Source organism: Mercenaria mercenaria, unplaced genomic scaffold (genome assembly GCF_021730395.1).
Source record: "Mercenaria mercenaria strain notata unplaced genomic scaffold, MADL_Memer_1 contig_4259, whole genome shotgun sequence".
Taxonomy (NCBI): domain Eukaryota; kingdom Metazoa; phylum Mollusca; class Bivalvia; order Venerida; family Veneridae; genus Mercenaria; species Mercenaria mercenaria.
The window spans coordinates 1-14,252 of record NW_026462474.1 but is presented as its reverse complement, the minus strand read 5'-3'; the positions used below and the strand labels follow the sequence as shown (position 1 = coordinate 14,252).

The 14,252-nt window shown below is 36.5% G+C and overlaps 1 protein-coding gene across 1 annotated transcript in view; it reads left to right on the top strand.

Annotated features, from left to right (window-relative positions):
- The window catches only part of LOC128553733 (IgGFc-binding protein-like), a gene marked incomplete at its 3' end in the record, with an annotated part of 39,260 nt that extends 25,403 nt beyond the window's left edge, over window positions 1-13,857 (top strand). Inside the window, exons 3-10 of the mRNA XM_053534909.1 lie at window positions 1,386-2,585; window positions 2,924-3,016; window positions 4,672-4,757; window positions 9,863-9,934; window positions 10,554-10,638; window positions 11,395-11,495; window positions 11,981-12,049; window positions 13,734-13,857. Coding sequence (XP_053390884.1) covers window positions 1,386-2,585; window positions 2,924-3,016; window positions 4,672-4,757; window positions 9,863-9,934; window positions 10,554-10,638; window positions 11,395-11,495; window positions 11,981-12,049; window positions 13,734-13,857 — 1,830 coding nt within the window. The remainder of the gene's footprint in view (window positions 1-1,385; window positions 2,586-2,923; window positions 3,017-4,671; window positions 4,758-9,862; window positions 9,935-10,553; window positions 10,639-11,394; window positions 11,496-11,980; window positions 12,050-13,733) is intronic.
- Window positions 13,858-14,252: the final 395 nt, after the last annotated feature.

Genomic DNA, 14,252 nt, shown 5'->3' with positions numbered 1-14,252 from the left:
TGGTCAATAGCGTAATATATATATTCTTCAGAGCTCGCTTCACTTCACAAAATTGAAAACGGCAAATATATAAGAGAACATCAAGACTCTATTTTGCTAATTTGACCTAAACCCTTTGACCTTGATTCTGACAAGTTTGGTATACATCCTTTCTACATTTCATAAGAAAGAAGTCTTTTTTTTTTTAGATTTAAGCTTTGGCAGCCCATCTTCAGCTAAGCAGAATAATTTGTAAATTAGATAAAGGTTTAGTCAAGATTGCTGTAGACCACATGAAAGATACATGTACATACAATGATGCTTCAGACCAAGTTTGGCCGAGATCCATCAAGTGGCTCATGAGATGAAGTTGTTAAAATGTGTTTCTAGTTGTAGCTGTGGTGGTCCCCTTAAACAGTTAAAGCGGTACCATTTTAACAAAAAAATATAGAGGCCTGTGCTACAGACCAAATCTGTAATTCTGCCCAGTTGTTTCAGAAAAATGACTATGTGATTTTGTATGGTGACGATAAAGGGTCAGATAACCTATCAAGTCACTACATCAGATAGAGTAATTGCCCTTAACGAATGTACTTTACGGTCCCAAAGGACCAGAAAATATAACAACAGCGAGTCTAAGTATAGGGATACTTTTTATAGCCGCCACAAACTGAGACTGCTATTATTTTGTTCGATTGTGTTCTATATATCCAAAGGAACTTTTTACAGATTTTATTAACTATCAAACATCTGAACTTTCTTGTCTTTAGGGACTCATAGAGTCCATTCAATATGTCTTTATAATAGACTTCCGCCTTAAGCAAGTGCTAGGGGGCGGAAGTGGTGTTGCACTTTTCGTTATCTCTCATGAGCAGACACGATCAAACGAAGTCTGCTATTTTCTTATAGATTTATTAAATGTCTGAACCTTTCAGAGATTTGAGAGATACATATGAGTTCGTGATAGGTCATACTGTATGTGCAAAACAAAAGTAAATAAACACTGTATAGTGTATTTTAATGATGCTTGATCCGAGTGCATTTCTTTTTTATGTGGCAATTTTAATAGTTTTTTTGTGAGGATGCACTTATTTAAAAACACGTACGTATGTATTTTCATTTAAAAATGTACAGGGATGGTATTCAGCGTTTCTGAAATAGAAGTAGTGAAGAGAATTGCTTCAGATATTTAACATTACTTTTTATTTTTCATAGAAGTGTATACATCTCTTTTTACTGAATTGCAGTTAGTAGATGATTCATATTTGTAACTTTGTAGTACCAGGGATATATTCACGGCGTTCGCTTTTACGAAATATGCGGACCAAACGGTAATTTTGTGGTGTACGCACACTGTATGAATTATAACACGTATCCATTTTTAAAATTATGTTTATTTTCTGCAGCATCCATCGGTTCAGAATTCGTCTTTGGTATACCAAGTGTAGCAGGTAATGCAGCCAGCACGTCTGTTTATGTTCATATAACCCCGTTGTTGGTAACAGTCGCACGGGTTCGAATAACTGCACCGTACATAAACTTCGATAAATCATTTACGATTCAGAACTATACAAGACTTGTCTTGAATAATTCACTTATTCAGACTGAACAAGGGCGGCATTTCAAAGGGATTGAGGTTCTCTCTGACGTAAATATTTCCGTTTCAATTTTTGTGGGATACCCACATAACACAGAGGGTTTTCTGGCTTTACCTGTATCGGCTCTATCTACAAGATACGTAGCAGCATCATACAGACCTTACGCCTCAAACAGTGAACTACTTATAGCAGGCGTTTACAGTGATACCGATATTCGCGTTAAATACCCAGATGGCATAAAGTCAGTTAATACAACCCTCAGAAAATTTGAAACATACCAGATTTTTTCCTCCGATGTAAGTGGTGCTGTTGTAACAAGTAATAAACCCGTTGCTGTTATTTCTGGAGCCGGTTATAGTCAGATACCTTACGGCACTGGCGATTACAATTACATTGTGGAACAAATGATTCCTACAAAATACTGGACAAACAAGTACATCGTCCCTCCTATTTATCCTCATAACTACTTTCTAGTTAGGATTTTTGCAAAAGAAAATAACACAGAAATTCATTATTACAACAGTACCAAGCATTACGCCGACTTTGTGGACGAAGGAACGTACATGGATGCAGTTTTTGGTTCGGAACCTGTCGTCATTCTATCAAACAAACCGCTCAGTGTTATGCAATATTGCCTTGATACTGAAAATATTAATGGAAACCCATTTATGACAACTGTGCAAGGTGTTTCGCAGTATTCTGATACATACAAAATCGCAGTAGAACAAATTGTGAGTGGTACGAACACTATCGCTATAACTGTTCAAACGAACGACACAAAAAGGTTGCTATTCAACGGAAACTCAATAGAAAATGTTGCCAAGAAAACCTTTTCGGTGACTCATCCTATGGAAGACTATACGGTAATATTCATCAATGTATCTGACAGCATCTTTGTTGATCTACGCCAGCAGGACGGAATGGCATTTGGAGCTTCAATCTATGGACTTATATCAATAGACTACTACTCATACGGTTATCCATTACAGCTACTCCTTTCCACGCCAGGTATAACACCAACCGTTTTATTTTTGGTAATATACAGATTCAGTACTTCCTTTAAGAATCATCCCTTAACAATCCAGTCAGAATTACATAAAAGGCAGTTTAAGCCTTTTTGAGTAAGATTTTTGCATAATTGATAGATTTCAGTATAATGTTTTAATACTAATTTTCTTAGTCAATAAGTCTTACTCATTATCAGCAAGTTATCTAATATAATTATGGAAAGATTAATCGTTCTGATATGATAGGCTTGCGAAAACATGGTTTTTATCTTTAAAAATAAATACTCAAAATAATAATGCAAAACAAACAAATGAAACTGTGTCGCCTTCCTTCTGTAGAATGTGAAACAGGTCATGTTACAAGTACCCCTTCTGGAATTCAGTCAACACATACCAGCGGAGGAGTCCAAAGCCATCAAGAATACCTAGCTGGTATGATATAGTTTACAAATTATGATGCGATTGTGTTTTAGCAGAGAAATTTTACCTGGAATGTTGTTATGTGGTGGTAAGCTTTGATTAACCTTAAGTTGAATTTACGTACTCCAACTATTGACATGGTACCCAAGTCAATGTTTCTCTGCTATATTGACTTTCAGTACCACAGTCGCAAGCGTAATGACTTGGGGGAGTGATGAACATTCGTTCTTCTAAGACAATTCAATATGCAGATAGGATTTTTCTGGTTGCTTTGCAATTTATGAAGTCAAACCAGCTTTGCCCTACATCGGCTATGATAAAGTTCATTAGTATGGCAGGAAAACCTACGGAGTCTCAATATTTATTTGCATATCAGATAAATGGCCGTTTAACTAGATTAAGCCAGGTCAATTTCAGGGCAAGATTGAAAAAATGTTTGCCTTTTAAGTTGCACTCTAACTAATACAATTCTCATTCTCTTAGACGCCGAGGCTGCAGTTTCTTATTGTCCTGCGGGGTGCCCCTGGAGGCCATTAAGGCGATAGGTGATTGGAAAAGTCTTGCGGTTTTCGATTACCTTCAGCCCGGCATTGAATTTAAATTTCAAGCAGCTTCCACGGCGTTAGAGAAAGTGAAAATATCCGATGAGTAACTGCATGTGTTCAACGGCAATCAATATAATGATAGTTTGTGGAATTTTTACATCTATTTTATCATTACCTACCCCTACTATGCATGGGTTTGAACATGTTCATATTATAATTACATAATCATTCATAATGTTGTGTATTCTTATCACTGCTTTTGTTTGCTTGTATAATCTGCATACCATTATGTGGTTCTGAGTATATTTTACGTATTCATGCATAATGTTGTGTTTTTCATATGACTGCTTTGTTTGCTTGCGTAATGCATAAACCATTATGTAATACTTTATTTTAGCTGTAGTAATAAAGTTTTATCTGCCCATGGTGTTGTTATTTAAAAATGTATCTTAGATCTTGTGTTATCTTTCCGTTTTTTATCAATGTTTTTATGGCCTTTGAGAATACTTTTTTCAACTTTTTAACAAAAAGTTGCAAAAATGCACTTTTTATGCTTTAAACATGGTCAGTGATGTCAGAAATCAACCTACTGATGCTCTAAAGGCATAACCCCCTTATTTGTATTCATTTTTGACACAAAAATAATTTCCGAAAAGTCTCCTTTAATAAAAAAAAAATTCCAAAAAAAAAATTTCCGACCTACCTACCCTAATTTTTTTGAGCATGTTACCGGAAACAAAGAATTTATTTTGGCCTTATTAAATGTTTCTCTTCCTGTAGGGGCAATCCAACAACAACAATTTTCAACAGGATTAGCGTCACAGTCAGTTAAAACATTTAGATCTGTTTGACCCTGACCTTTACAAACTTATAATGTCAATTACTGACCTCCTGCAAAAATATGCTTCGCTATTTGTAGACTAATTATTAAACGAAAATTATTTTTCTCATTTGGTTGCATTTACAATGATCTTGAATCGACATACCCCAGTGACATTGAACCAACAAACCGGCCAGAAATCAAGTGGTACTTAAAACATAAATGTATTTTTACATTTAGAGACAAAATGAGGCTTAACAGCCTTTTTTATCTATATTATTCCTTTGTATATCTAAAAAAAGGAAATGGAACGTGGTGCTTCCAGTGCGACGACATGTCTCATCTACGATACTGCGACAGAGTAACACGATGTCAAACTAAGGATGAAGTAATCATTTGTTTCGATTCAAGTTTACCCTTTCATTAAGAGTTAGCCTTTTCTGAACATAACAGTACATTACAAGTATAATTTCTAGGATAACTATGTAATATACACTTATTGGATGGCTTGCTGGGCAATAGTCAAAAGTATCAGGGGTCCTAAATGTTTTGACTATTGACCCGCAGTTCATTTAAAAAGAGTTTTGTTACATGATATCAGAACTTAATTATCAAAGTTTTAGTTTTATGCTTAAACATGTGTTGATTATTGACCGGTCAATTAGCACGAACTATGGACCGGATATCAATGATAAAGAAACCTTATACAAAGGGATATCTAGGTCAGTATTCTCCTACTTGTGAATTAACAGTAATCAGAATACAACAGCGTACTGTTTATCGGTGTGAAGTGAGCAGTTAGCAGTTGCAGCAGTTACAGCAGTTAACTGCTAGAACTGCTAGCAGTTACAACAGTTAACTGCTACAACTGCTAGCAGTTACAGCAGTTAACTGCTACAACTGCTGGCAGTTGCAGCAGTTTACAGGTACTTGTATTACCAGTTGTAAGTTATAGTCCATCAAAGGGAAATTAATCAGAAAGAATTCCTCGGAATTGCCTTCCCTTATAATTGTAACCGTTCCATCTGCTCAGACTTAAAATAGTGCCAACTTAAGCTGATCCTGTAGGATGCACTTAACTAGCAACCCTCAAGTTCACTCAAGTTTCACTAAGCATGCAACTTTCCAGCCATGCTATAGCTCCAAAGAGCAGATATTTCAGCAGGGTGATTACTACCCTAGGTTCGTACACTAGGTATATCAAGTTTACTCTAAAGTTAGACCAAGTAAAAACCAAGCTGAATAACAGTTTTCAAATTTATTTACAAAACCCTTAACAATAGCGAACAGCTAAGTTAATACATCATAAAATAAAATGTGACAAGTAAAATCATGAATACTAGGTACAGTTCATAGATGAGGCTTTGCTTTGAACTTGCGGGTTGTGACGGAAGAGGGCCGTCCGTAACCCATAATGTACCATATACTATAAGGGTTATGACAGAATTGGGCTGGCTGTACCCTTTTGGATGTAGAAATTTATGTGATCCACTAGGTTATGACAGAAAATGGCTGACCGTAACCCACGGATTTGTGACAAACAAATATGCTAGACGTAGGGTCAGAGTTGCTGACCTGGTTGCTTTGATTTCATTAGTATTTATGTAAACTTTCAGTAACAGTTAAACTGGTATGAAATTAGCATATTAATATATTCATAAGTAATAAATATTTTATTCATATCATCATCAGAATTCTTTTACACTTTAAAGAGAAATAAAATTGCTCTTAGAATAATTATTAATATGTAATTCTAACAAACTGTATATATGCTATGAAACAAATGTAATCAAATGTAATTAAATTTTCACAAGCCCGCCCGCTTAGCTCAGTAGGGAGAGCGTTGGTCTACGGATCACGGGGTCGACGTGACGATTTGATAAAAGACATTGTGTCTGAAATCATTCGTCCTCCACCTCTGATAATTCATGTGGGGAAGTTGGCAGTTACTTGCGGAGAACAGGTTTGTACTGGTACAGAATCCAGGAACACTGGTTAGGTTAACTGCCCGCCGTTACATGACTGAAATACTGTTGAAAAACGGCGTTAAAACCCAAAACAAACAAACAAATTAAATTTTCAGAATAAAAGGGAATTAATTCATGTGATATTACAGAATTAAGTAAGAGTTACTAAACTTCATATTAGCATAAAGAAAAGCATGGCCAACATTCCAATACATTCACCAGCAGTTTCGGCAAAAGTAGTCTCCCTTGAATAGAAACCATAGTCATCAACTTCAAACAGAAATGGAAGCAATAAGTTTTTGTATCACATCGATAAAAAATATATTGAAATAAAGGGCAAACAATGAAGATTACTTCACGAGGTTATAAAATTTTGTTAAAAAACGATTGAAATACGTTTTTAATATTTGAAATATATTTCCTATACAAATCTATAGTAAAACTGTTAAAAGCGTGCTCAAGATTGCGATTACTTCATTTTCAAATTAAAATGGAAGCAATTTGTAATTATTCAATTTTAAAATAAAAAATACCCAGCCAATGTTCAGACAATGGAGAATACTTCACGAGGTTATAAAATAATGTCATTTTGATAGAAAATACTTTTATAGCCTTTTAAAACCTGACATAACCGGTCTTTTCAAAATTTCTATATAGAATTATTGTGTCTAATACCTTTATAAAGAAAAAGACCTCAGTATGTTTAAATTGTAGTTACATTAATGTAACTGTTATGATATTACATTGTTATAGTACGTATAATATCTTGTCGGAACAATGTTGTCTTTTTCCCCTAGTATCGTGTGCGCGGAACTAATGTGTCAAGGTTCCAATATCACTGGTTGCAGTCACTTTTTAAGTTCAATGTGGTTTTGTCTTTTGCCCGGCATTAAAAGATAGTCCCGACTGGAGATCACATGGAGTTAATTTTGGCTAGTGATTGATTAGAAAATCTTTAAACGGAGTCAATGTCAAGGTGTTTGCCTTTCGATCCTGGGGTTGTAGGTTCAAGCTCTTATAGGGTCGCGACAACACCTTAATCTTACTTTTTTTTCAAGGAAGTGGACAGAATAAGTGTGAATCTTTATCACAGTTAGGGTGAAAGAAATAGATAAAACGGGAGACCATGTGAAACGCAGTAGGAAATCATTACTACTACAAAATCTAACGGAAATTATACTTTGGTGATGAAAAGCGCATCTGTCATCATTCTATTTACCTAGACTCATTTTATTTTATATTATTATTTTGTGTGTGTGGGGAGGTGTGTGTGTGTGTGGGGGGGGGGGGGGGGGGGGGGGGGGGTATTATATGAACCTAGGCGAATGCTATTTAGAGAGAGATACGCAACGAGATACCGGTATAGCTTCCTATACTGAAAACCTGTCCTTCGAAGTGAAAACAAGGTGTCTTCAGTCAAAACTACACGGCGATTATCCCACTGCTGGAGAAACATTAGAAATAAGCATATAAGCAAGTCAAAAAAGGGGAGAGCGTTCCCGGCCAAACACCAAAGTCCACCCTTGCTCGGAAACCAGACCTTAACCAGGATGGCCACCACCCGGGCGTGTCGGGCGTCCACCCTCTCTACAACGACCACCCGGTGGCACCCCAGTTTCTTCTACTGTTGCGGGGCTGGACCCCGACACCGAAACTCGCCATTTTACGTTCTGCCCAGACTTTGACGCACGCTCACGAAAAAACCAGACCTTAACCGGGATGGCCGCTATGCCGGGTCCGCATGCACGGACCCCCTCTACAACGCCCACCCGGTGGCACCCCAGTTTCTTCTACGGTTACGGCCAGGCAATCAACTGCTGGAGGCGAAAAGGCGTTTTCGAGCGTTTCACGGCCAAACACCAAAGTCCACCCTTGCTCGGAAACCAGACCTTAACCAGGATGGCCACCACCCGGGCGTGTCGGGCGTCCACCCTCTTTACAACGACCACCCGGTGGCACCCCAGTTTCTTCTACTGTTGCGGAACTGGACCCCGACACCGAAAGCCATGGTTGTATGTAATATTTTAGGCCCACATATAACAAAATTTTCGCGAAATGTTTCAATTATTGAACAGTTTATTATAATATCGTCAAAAAATATACCGGCACACAATTTGTAAAGCAATTACATAGAATTAATTCTAATTGCCTTTTTAATTTAATGCGGACTTTTTAAGACCAATTTTCCAATTAAAGATGTGACTTAAAATTTGCCAATTCAAAAAAGTTTTACCTTTAATCATAATATATAAATAAATAAAACGCTAAAACAGATATGCAACACATTGATAAGCATTTGCCTTGTGCCGTCGTACCGTCAAGTAAATATTAATTCAGTACCAAAGACATGATGTTGGCGTTGTATGCTGAATTGACAGAAATGGTTGATGTCGCAACAATTTAAAACTGTAACATTTTTTTCAAGATGAACCAACATGTTTCTGAAAAAAATGCTTTTTAATGCTGTATAATGACAGAGCACTAGATATGTGCAATGATAGTTTGATTCTAATATGAAAATTACATTTAACAGGTACGAATAAAGAGTGCTGCTATATATACATTTAATCTTCTATTTCATATGAAAGGCTTTTTACGCTTAAAAGCTAATTTAATCACAGTGTATGGATTACTAGGTACGCAGGATAGAACTCTACGCACTCCTACGTTTTTTCAGCGTTGTTAGCACAAATACACGTTGCACGGTGACGTGTCCACCTACAATATTTGGTGCCTTAAATGAGACGTGAACTAGTGCTTCCCCATTCTTCCATCTACGTTTTTACATAAAAAAGAACATATTACAATCGATCGAAATAATAATCAGTGGAACCATGTTTTAATTATCCAAACAATACTAGTCAGTTACACGCTGCGTGGATAATTCACTCGGACAAGACTCGTGGAATTCTTTCGCAGGTGTAGGCCCTATACTCTGTGTATTGTTTATATATTTTTTATGTTAAAATTATGTTTATGCTAGATATTATTTCAAAAATAAACGTAGCTACACATGGTTCCCCTCAAAATTGGGAATACAGTAGTAACATGGATTCTGTTAATTTAATGTTTGTACTCGTAATAGAATAAAGAATGTTGTTATCGTAGTTGCTATTAAAACCTAAAAGCAGCAAAACTGCAAGTACTACTCCAGTGCAAACTTCCGGTGATCCGTAGGTTTATGCTACTTCAAACTGTATACATTGTATAGATGTTACATTCTTACTGAAAGCTTTGTTATTTTTCAGCTTTGTAATTATTGACATTTCATACATTCGCAATGTTTAACTGCTGTAACTGCTGGCGGTTGTAGCAGTTAACTGCTGTAACTGCTGGAAGTTGTAGCAGTTAACTGCTGTAACTGCCAGCAGTTCTAGCAGTTAACTGCTGTAACTGCTGCAACTGCTAACTGCCAACTTCCTGCTGGTGTACTGTTTTAGTTTTAAATTATAAAAATACCGTAATACGGAAAACGTGGATGAAACAATATGCCTTAATGTTTGGTAAAATAAGCTTCAAATTTCAGGTATGTGCTGTTCAAAGCTATACTCGAAGTCACAATGTAGTTCTGTACAGGTCTGGGTGCATGAAGAAAAACGTAAGTTCAAATCAACATACTTTTGTCATGTATGGCAATGGATAATATATTTGTCTGTTTAGATTTGTCTACTTCACTTGTACTAAAGCCATGAACGTTACAGTATATATTAATTCGCGTACTGCACAAAACAATTTATTTTTTCTGTCTGATGATACATATATACATGTTCTCATTTATTTAAAACGAACTTGATGTTGACATATTATTTGACATATTTGCTGAGACTTACATATTGAAGAGAAAATGAAATCAGGATGTGAGTATAGTCATGACTGGTAACTGACTATGGTATTTTAAAGAATCAGGCGAGAATAGACAACGGACATATTTGTAATTATCCCACAGACACTAGATAAATTTCTTACACATATTTTCTAATGGAAGCAAGAAAACGATCCGATCCCACAAAAATATCCCATTACAAACTGTAAAACGTGTACTGTCAGTGTCCCTGCGTAGCTCCCCATCCGTGAACAAGTAGTTTACAGAGCATTATTTCTTGCACATCCCCACAATAAATGCAGATATCAAACAGATAGGACGAACAAGTTATTATTATAAGTATTATATTGTGTAACAGCCTCAAAGAATTATTTATAGAATTTCATGTATTTAGACATGTGAAAGCCGAGACGACCAGGTCGATTGTCAGCAGTGCTGTAACGGTAATTTCTGCAATGTAGCCGGTTGCGGTGATGACGGTAAGAGTGTTTCACTTCTAAATACTTGTCACGTTTAGCGTAGATTTTATTTGTGAGATGCGTCTTTTCTTGCTCCTTCATCTTCTGTTTTGGCAGAGGGTGCGAACTGCTGCTGCATTTTATGTCCGTCGATCCGCTCTTGTCAGGGTTACGCTATTTACAGTTTTCATGGAGTCTAACCCTAATAAAAAGAAGAGTATACATTGTGCATATTGTCGGGAAAACATAAATATAGTTCATTTTTATATATCGCACTGCTAGTAAACGAACAGCAGGCATGTCTGGACTATTTCTTTTAAAATGTCCAAATTATACGAAGTATATACCACGAAGTGAAGTTGTACATTTTGTTCAGTACAAAATGCTGTATATTACACAATTAACTGTAAGAACTTGATAAAAAGCTGAGAAATTGACTTCCACGTCCTCCAAATTACCACAAATAATTATAATAATGGGTATTTTTATATTAGTTATTTAAATCAAACTCAAACATTCGAGCAAATTGTTAAAACATACATCAGAACCATATTACCGTAAATTGTACTGCGCTTTATTGTTTACGGCAAAGTTTGTGAATATATGTGCAAAAGGCCAGGCAGGATGTCTACACGCTCATTATACGAACTGCGAGTCCTATCATTCAATAATATCACTCCTAAGGCTTTCCTATAACATTTTCGGAAGAGTCATTTTAAACATCTGAATTTTTTAATTTGAAATAATACTGATACGTGTTACGCTTTATTTGTTAAGGTCTGCCAGACTTTCATAGCAGAGGGCCTTTCTGTTTTGACTGCGGACATCAAGGGGAACACGAATTTTGTCAGACAGTGCAAATGTGTCGACCCGGCCAGGTAAACAGGTCTTACATACAGTCAATGATATATGAATATTTGATTTAAAAAGACGATTTGTGCTTCAAAGCTCTCCCGATAGCCTGCACCACACACGTTCTAAATGCAGCACATAGGCCCCTATGGCCGTGTGGTTAAGGTCACTTACCTCTTACCTCTGTTACTCGAGCCCTGCTCTGGTCGTTATGAGGGGAAGCTATTCAGCTGGCTTGAGCCGTTTATCCGCCGGTGCCTGCAAAATATGCCCGTATGGGCACCTGTGGTCTTCCAACATCATCAAACTGGGAAGTTGCCATATGACCTAGATTGTACTTAAAATCCAGCAAAACAACTAAATACAATATTATGTAAAGACTGAAATAGATGTTATGTTCTTGAAATGTGATGACAGTAAATGATAATTGATTATATCCCGCAAGGAAGAATTACAAGTTTAAATTTTGTGAGACTTCATGTAAGAAATATTGAAATGAATTGTATTACAGGTTTGTAAAATAGAGAAGTATGAATGGGGCAGTGAGCATCATTACATCCTCGGCTGTGCAAACAACCAAGTGAGTAAACGTATTTCATTCACCGTACATGCGATTTACATTGCTATAAATAATATTGCAGCTCTTCAACATCCCACATCCATTAGCACAAGTCAGCAACTGTTACATCTTTGTTGTGGGGAAGCCAACAAGCTGCTTTACGGAAGGTCGCTGGTCCTACCAAGGTGCTAGCCCATGCCTGAAACATTGCCCGGGTAGGCACCTGGTGTCTCCATCCGCGATCAAAATAGCTAGACAAGTTGATGTGACTATAATTCCCTACTTTTTCTACTGGGGACTTTTTAAAGTCTGTCCATTTGCAAATAATGTACCTGCCATTGAACCACAACACCATTGCATTTTTTCCATATACTAGTCTCTGTCAGTGTACACATGTAACAATTGAGCAATCAAAGGCGATTTGTGTTCTTTTTGTACATATAGATCTAATATAAAGAATATCTTACAAAGCAATAAGTGTTCACTCATCATCTTTCAATTGCGTAGCGGATCAAATTAAGCAACTTGATAATGTTGGAAGTAATTATTTATTTGTTCGTATGCAATTGACTTGTTGTCGTGCATTCCCTATATGTGTGGCGTTGATCTATCATTTCAAGCAATTTCTCCGCATAGACATAATAACGAGTATGTATATTGTTGTATGTATATGTTAAGCTTCCGGACTGGAATAAGACAGAGAGACACCGATGTGCAAACGTCTTTCGTTACCTTCATGAATTGTTGTGTAAATTCCTTTACAATTTAGACTATGGTTGTATATGACGAAACAAAATGTTTTTCGGCGTGCCGTATTAAGCACGATTTTATGACCTCGTATGACCTTATGCCGCCTGAATAATGTACCAATCGGATTGCTTGGTAAGGTATTCTCGGTATTTTCAGCCATAATGAGAGATTTAGTAAGAGTGGCGCTGATTGGAGGAAATGCTGAAAATGCTTCACTCTTAGTCATGTGTGACACTGAGTGAAATGACAACGCGTTCGTCATCTATAACCTCTATAAGTACAGCACCATCGGGTTGTATGCGTACCACTTGAACAGGTGTGCGTAACCAAATATTCATCTGCTCATCCGGACATATTTCTGTTTTGTTAAGTTTTCTTGTTAAGTTATTTCTGTTTTGTTAAGTTTCCTTTCCTTAAGTTTTGTTTTTACAAAAAGGTTATTTGTTTTATACAGTCATTAACTCTTACCCTGCATTACAGCAACAATTTCTAACCAGTGCAAATCATTACTAACCTACAACAACATGTCCGATACTGTTAAATTTTAGACTCTAAATTTTAAATTAATCTTTTCGATGAAAACAGTACTGTACATATTCTGAATGATAGACACATTTGATAATAAGCTGAAGTAGGGTAAGGGTTCATGTTGCTTCCAACAATTCCAGAAATAAAGTATAGAACGTATTTCAATATTGTTTGCTTACTGTTACCATCTTTTAAGCACCAATTGCTCAAAGTGAGCTTTTGTGATTGTTTGGTGTCCGTCGTGTGTCCCTCCACAATTTCTAAACACAGTCTTCTTCAGAACTACTGTCCTCATTTATACAAAACTTCACAGAGGCCCCTTTCAACATTGCCAAAAAAATTTAAAATACAGGTTTCTGCCCATATATAACTTGTGCTTCAGTTACATCACGCCGACCATCTTTTTTAAAGATATTTCTTGTTTCAGGTTTGTTCGTCTAAGCGAGAGGTGCATACACTAGACACTCGTCACGTGCCAGTATGTTCACGCTGCTGTCACTCAGACTTCTGTAACATGAACTGCACGGGTCAGCACACTCCAGATATCATAGGTATATTCGCATTTCATTTAGCCCCAGTCTACACCCAATCAAATGCCGATCATATTAACATACCGAGACGTGATTGTAAGATAAGGCAAAACTACTAACCTTATTTCCATATCTGTTGTCAAATTATATTTTACTATTACAGAACAGTATATGACTATTTCATAGATAAAAACACATCAATTCTGAATTTTACAGAAAATGAAGTATATAGAAATAAGAAATATACTTGAGCAAATACTTACGTTCGTTAAATGACTTTCTACCAAGACAGTGACTTACTGAATATTTTCAAAAAATGTAGTCAATGGACAGAGCTTTTTTTTAAATGCAATTGTTCTAACCCTTATGAATGACATCTTTGCAAAATGCATTTAGAACAAAGAGACGGAGAAACT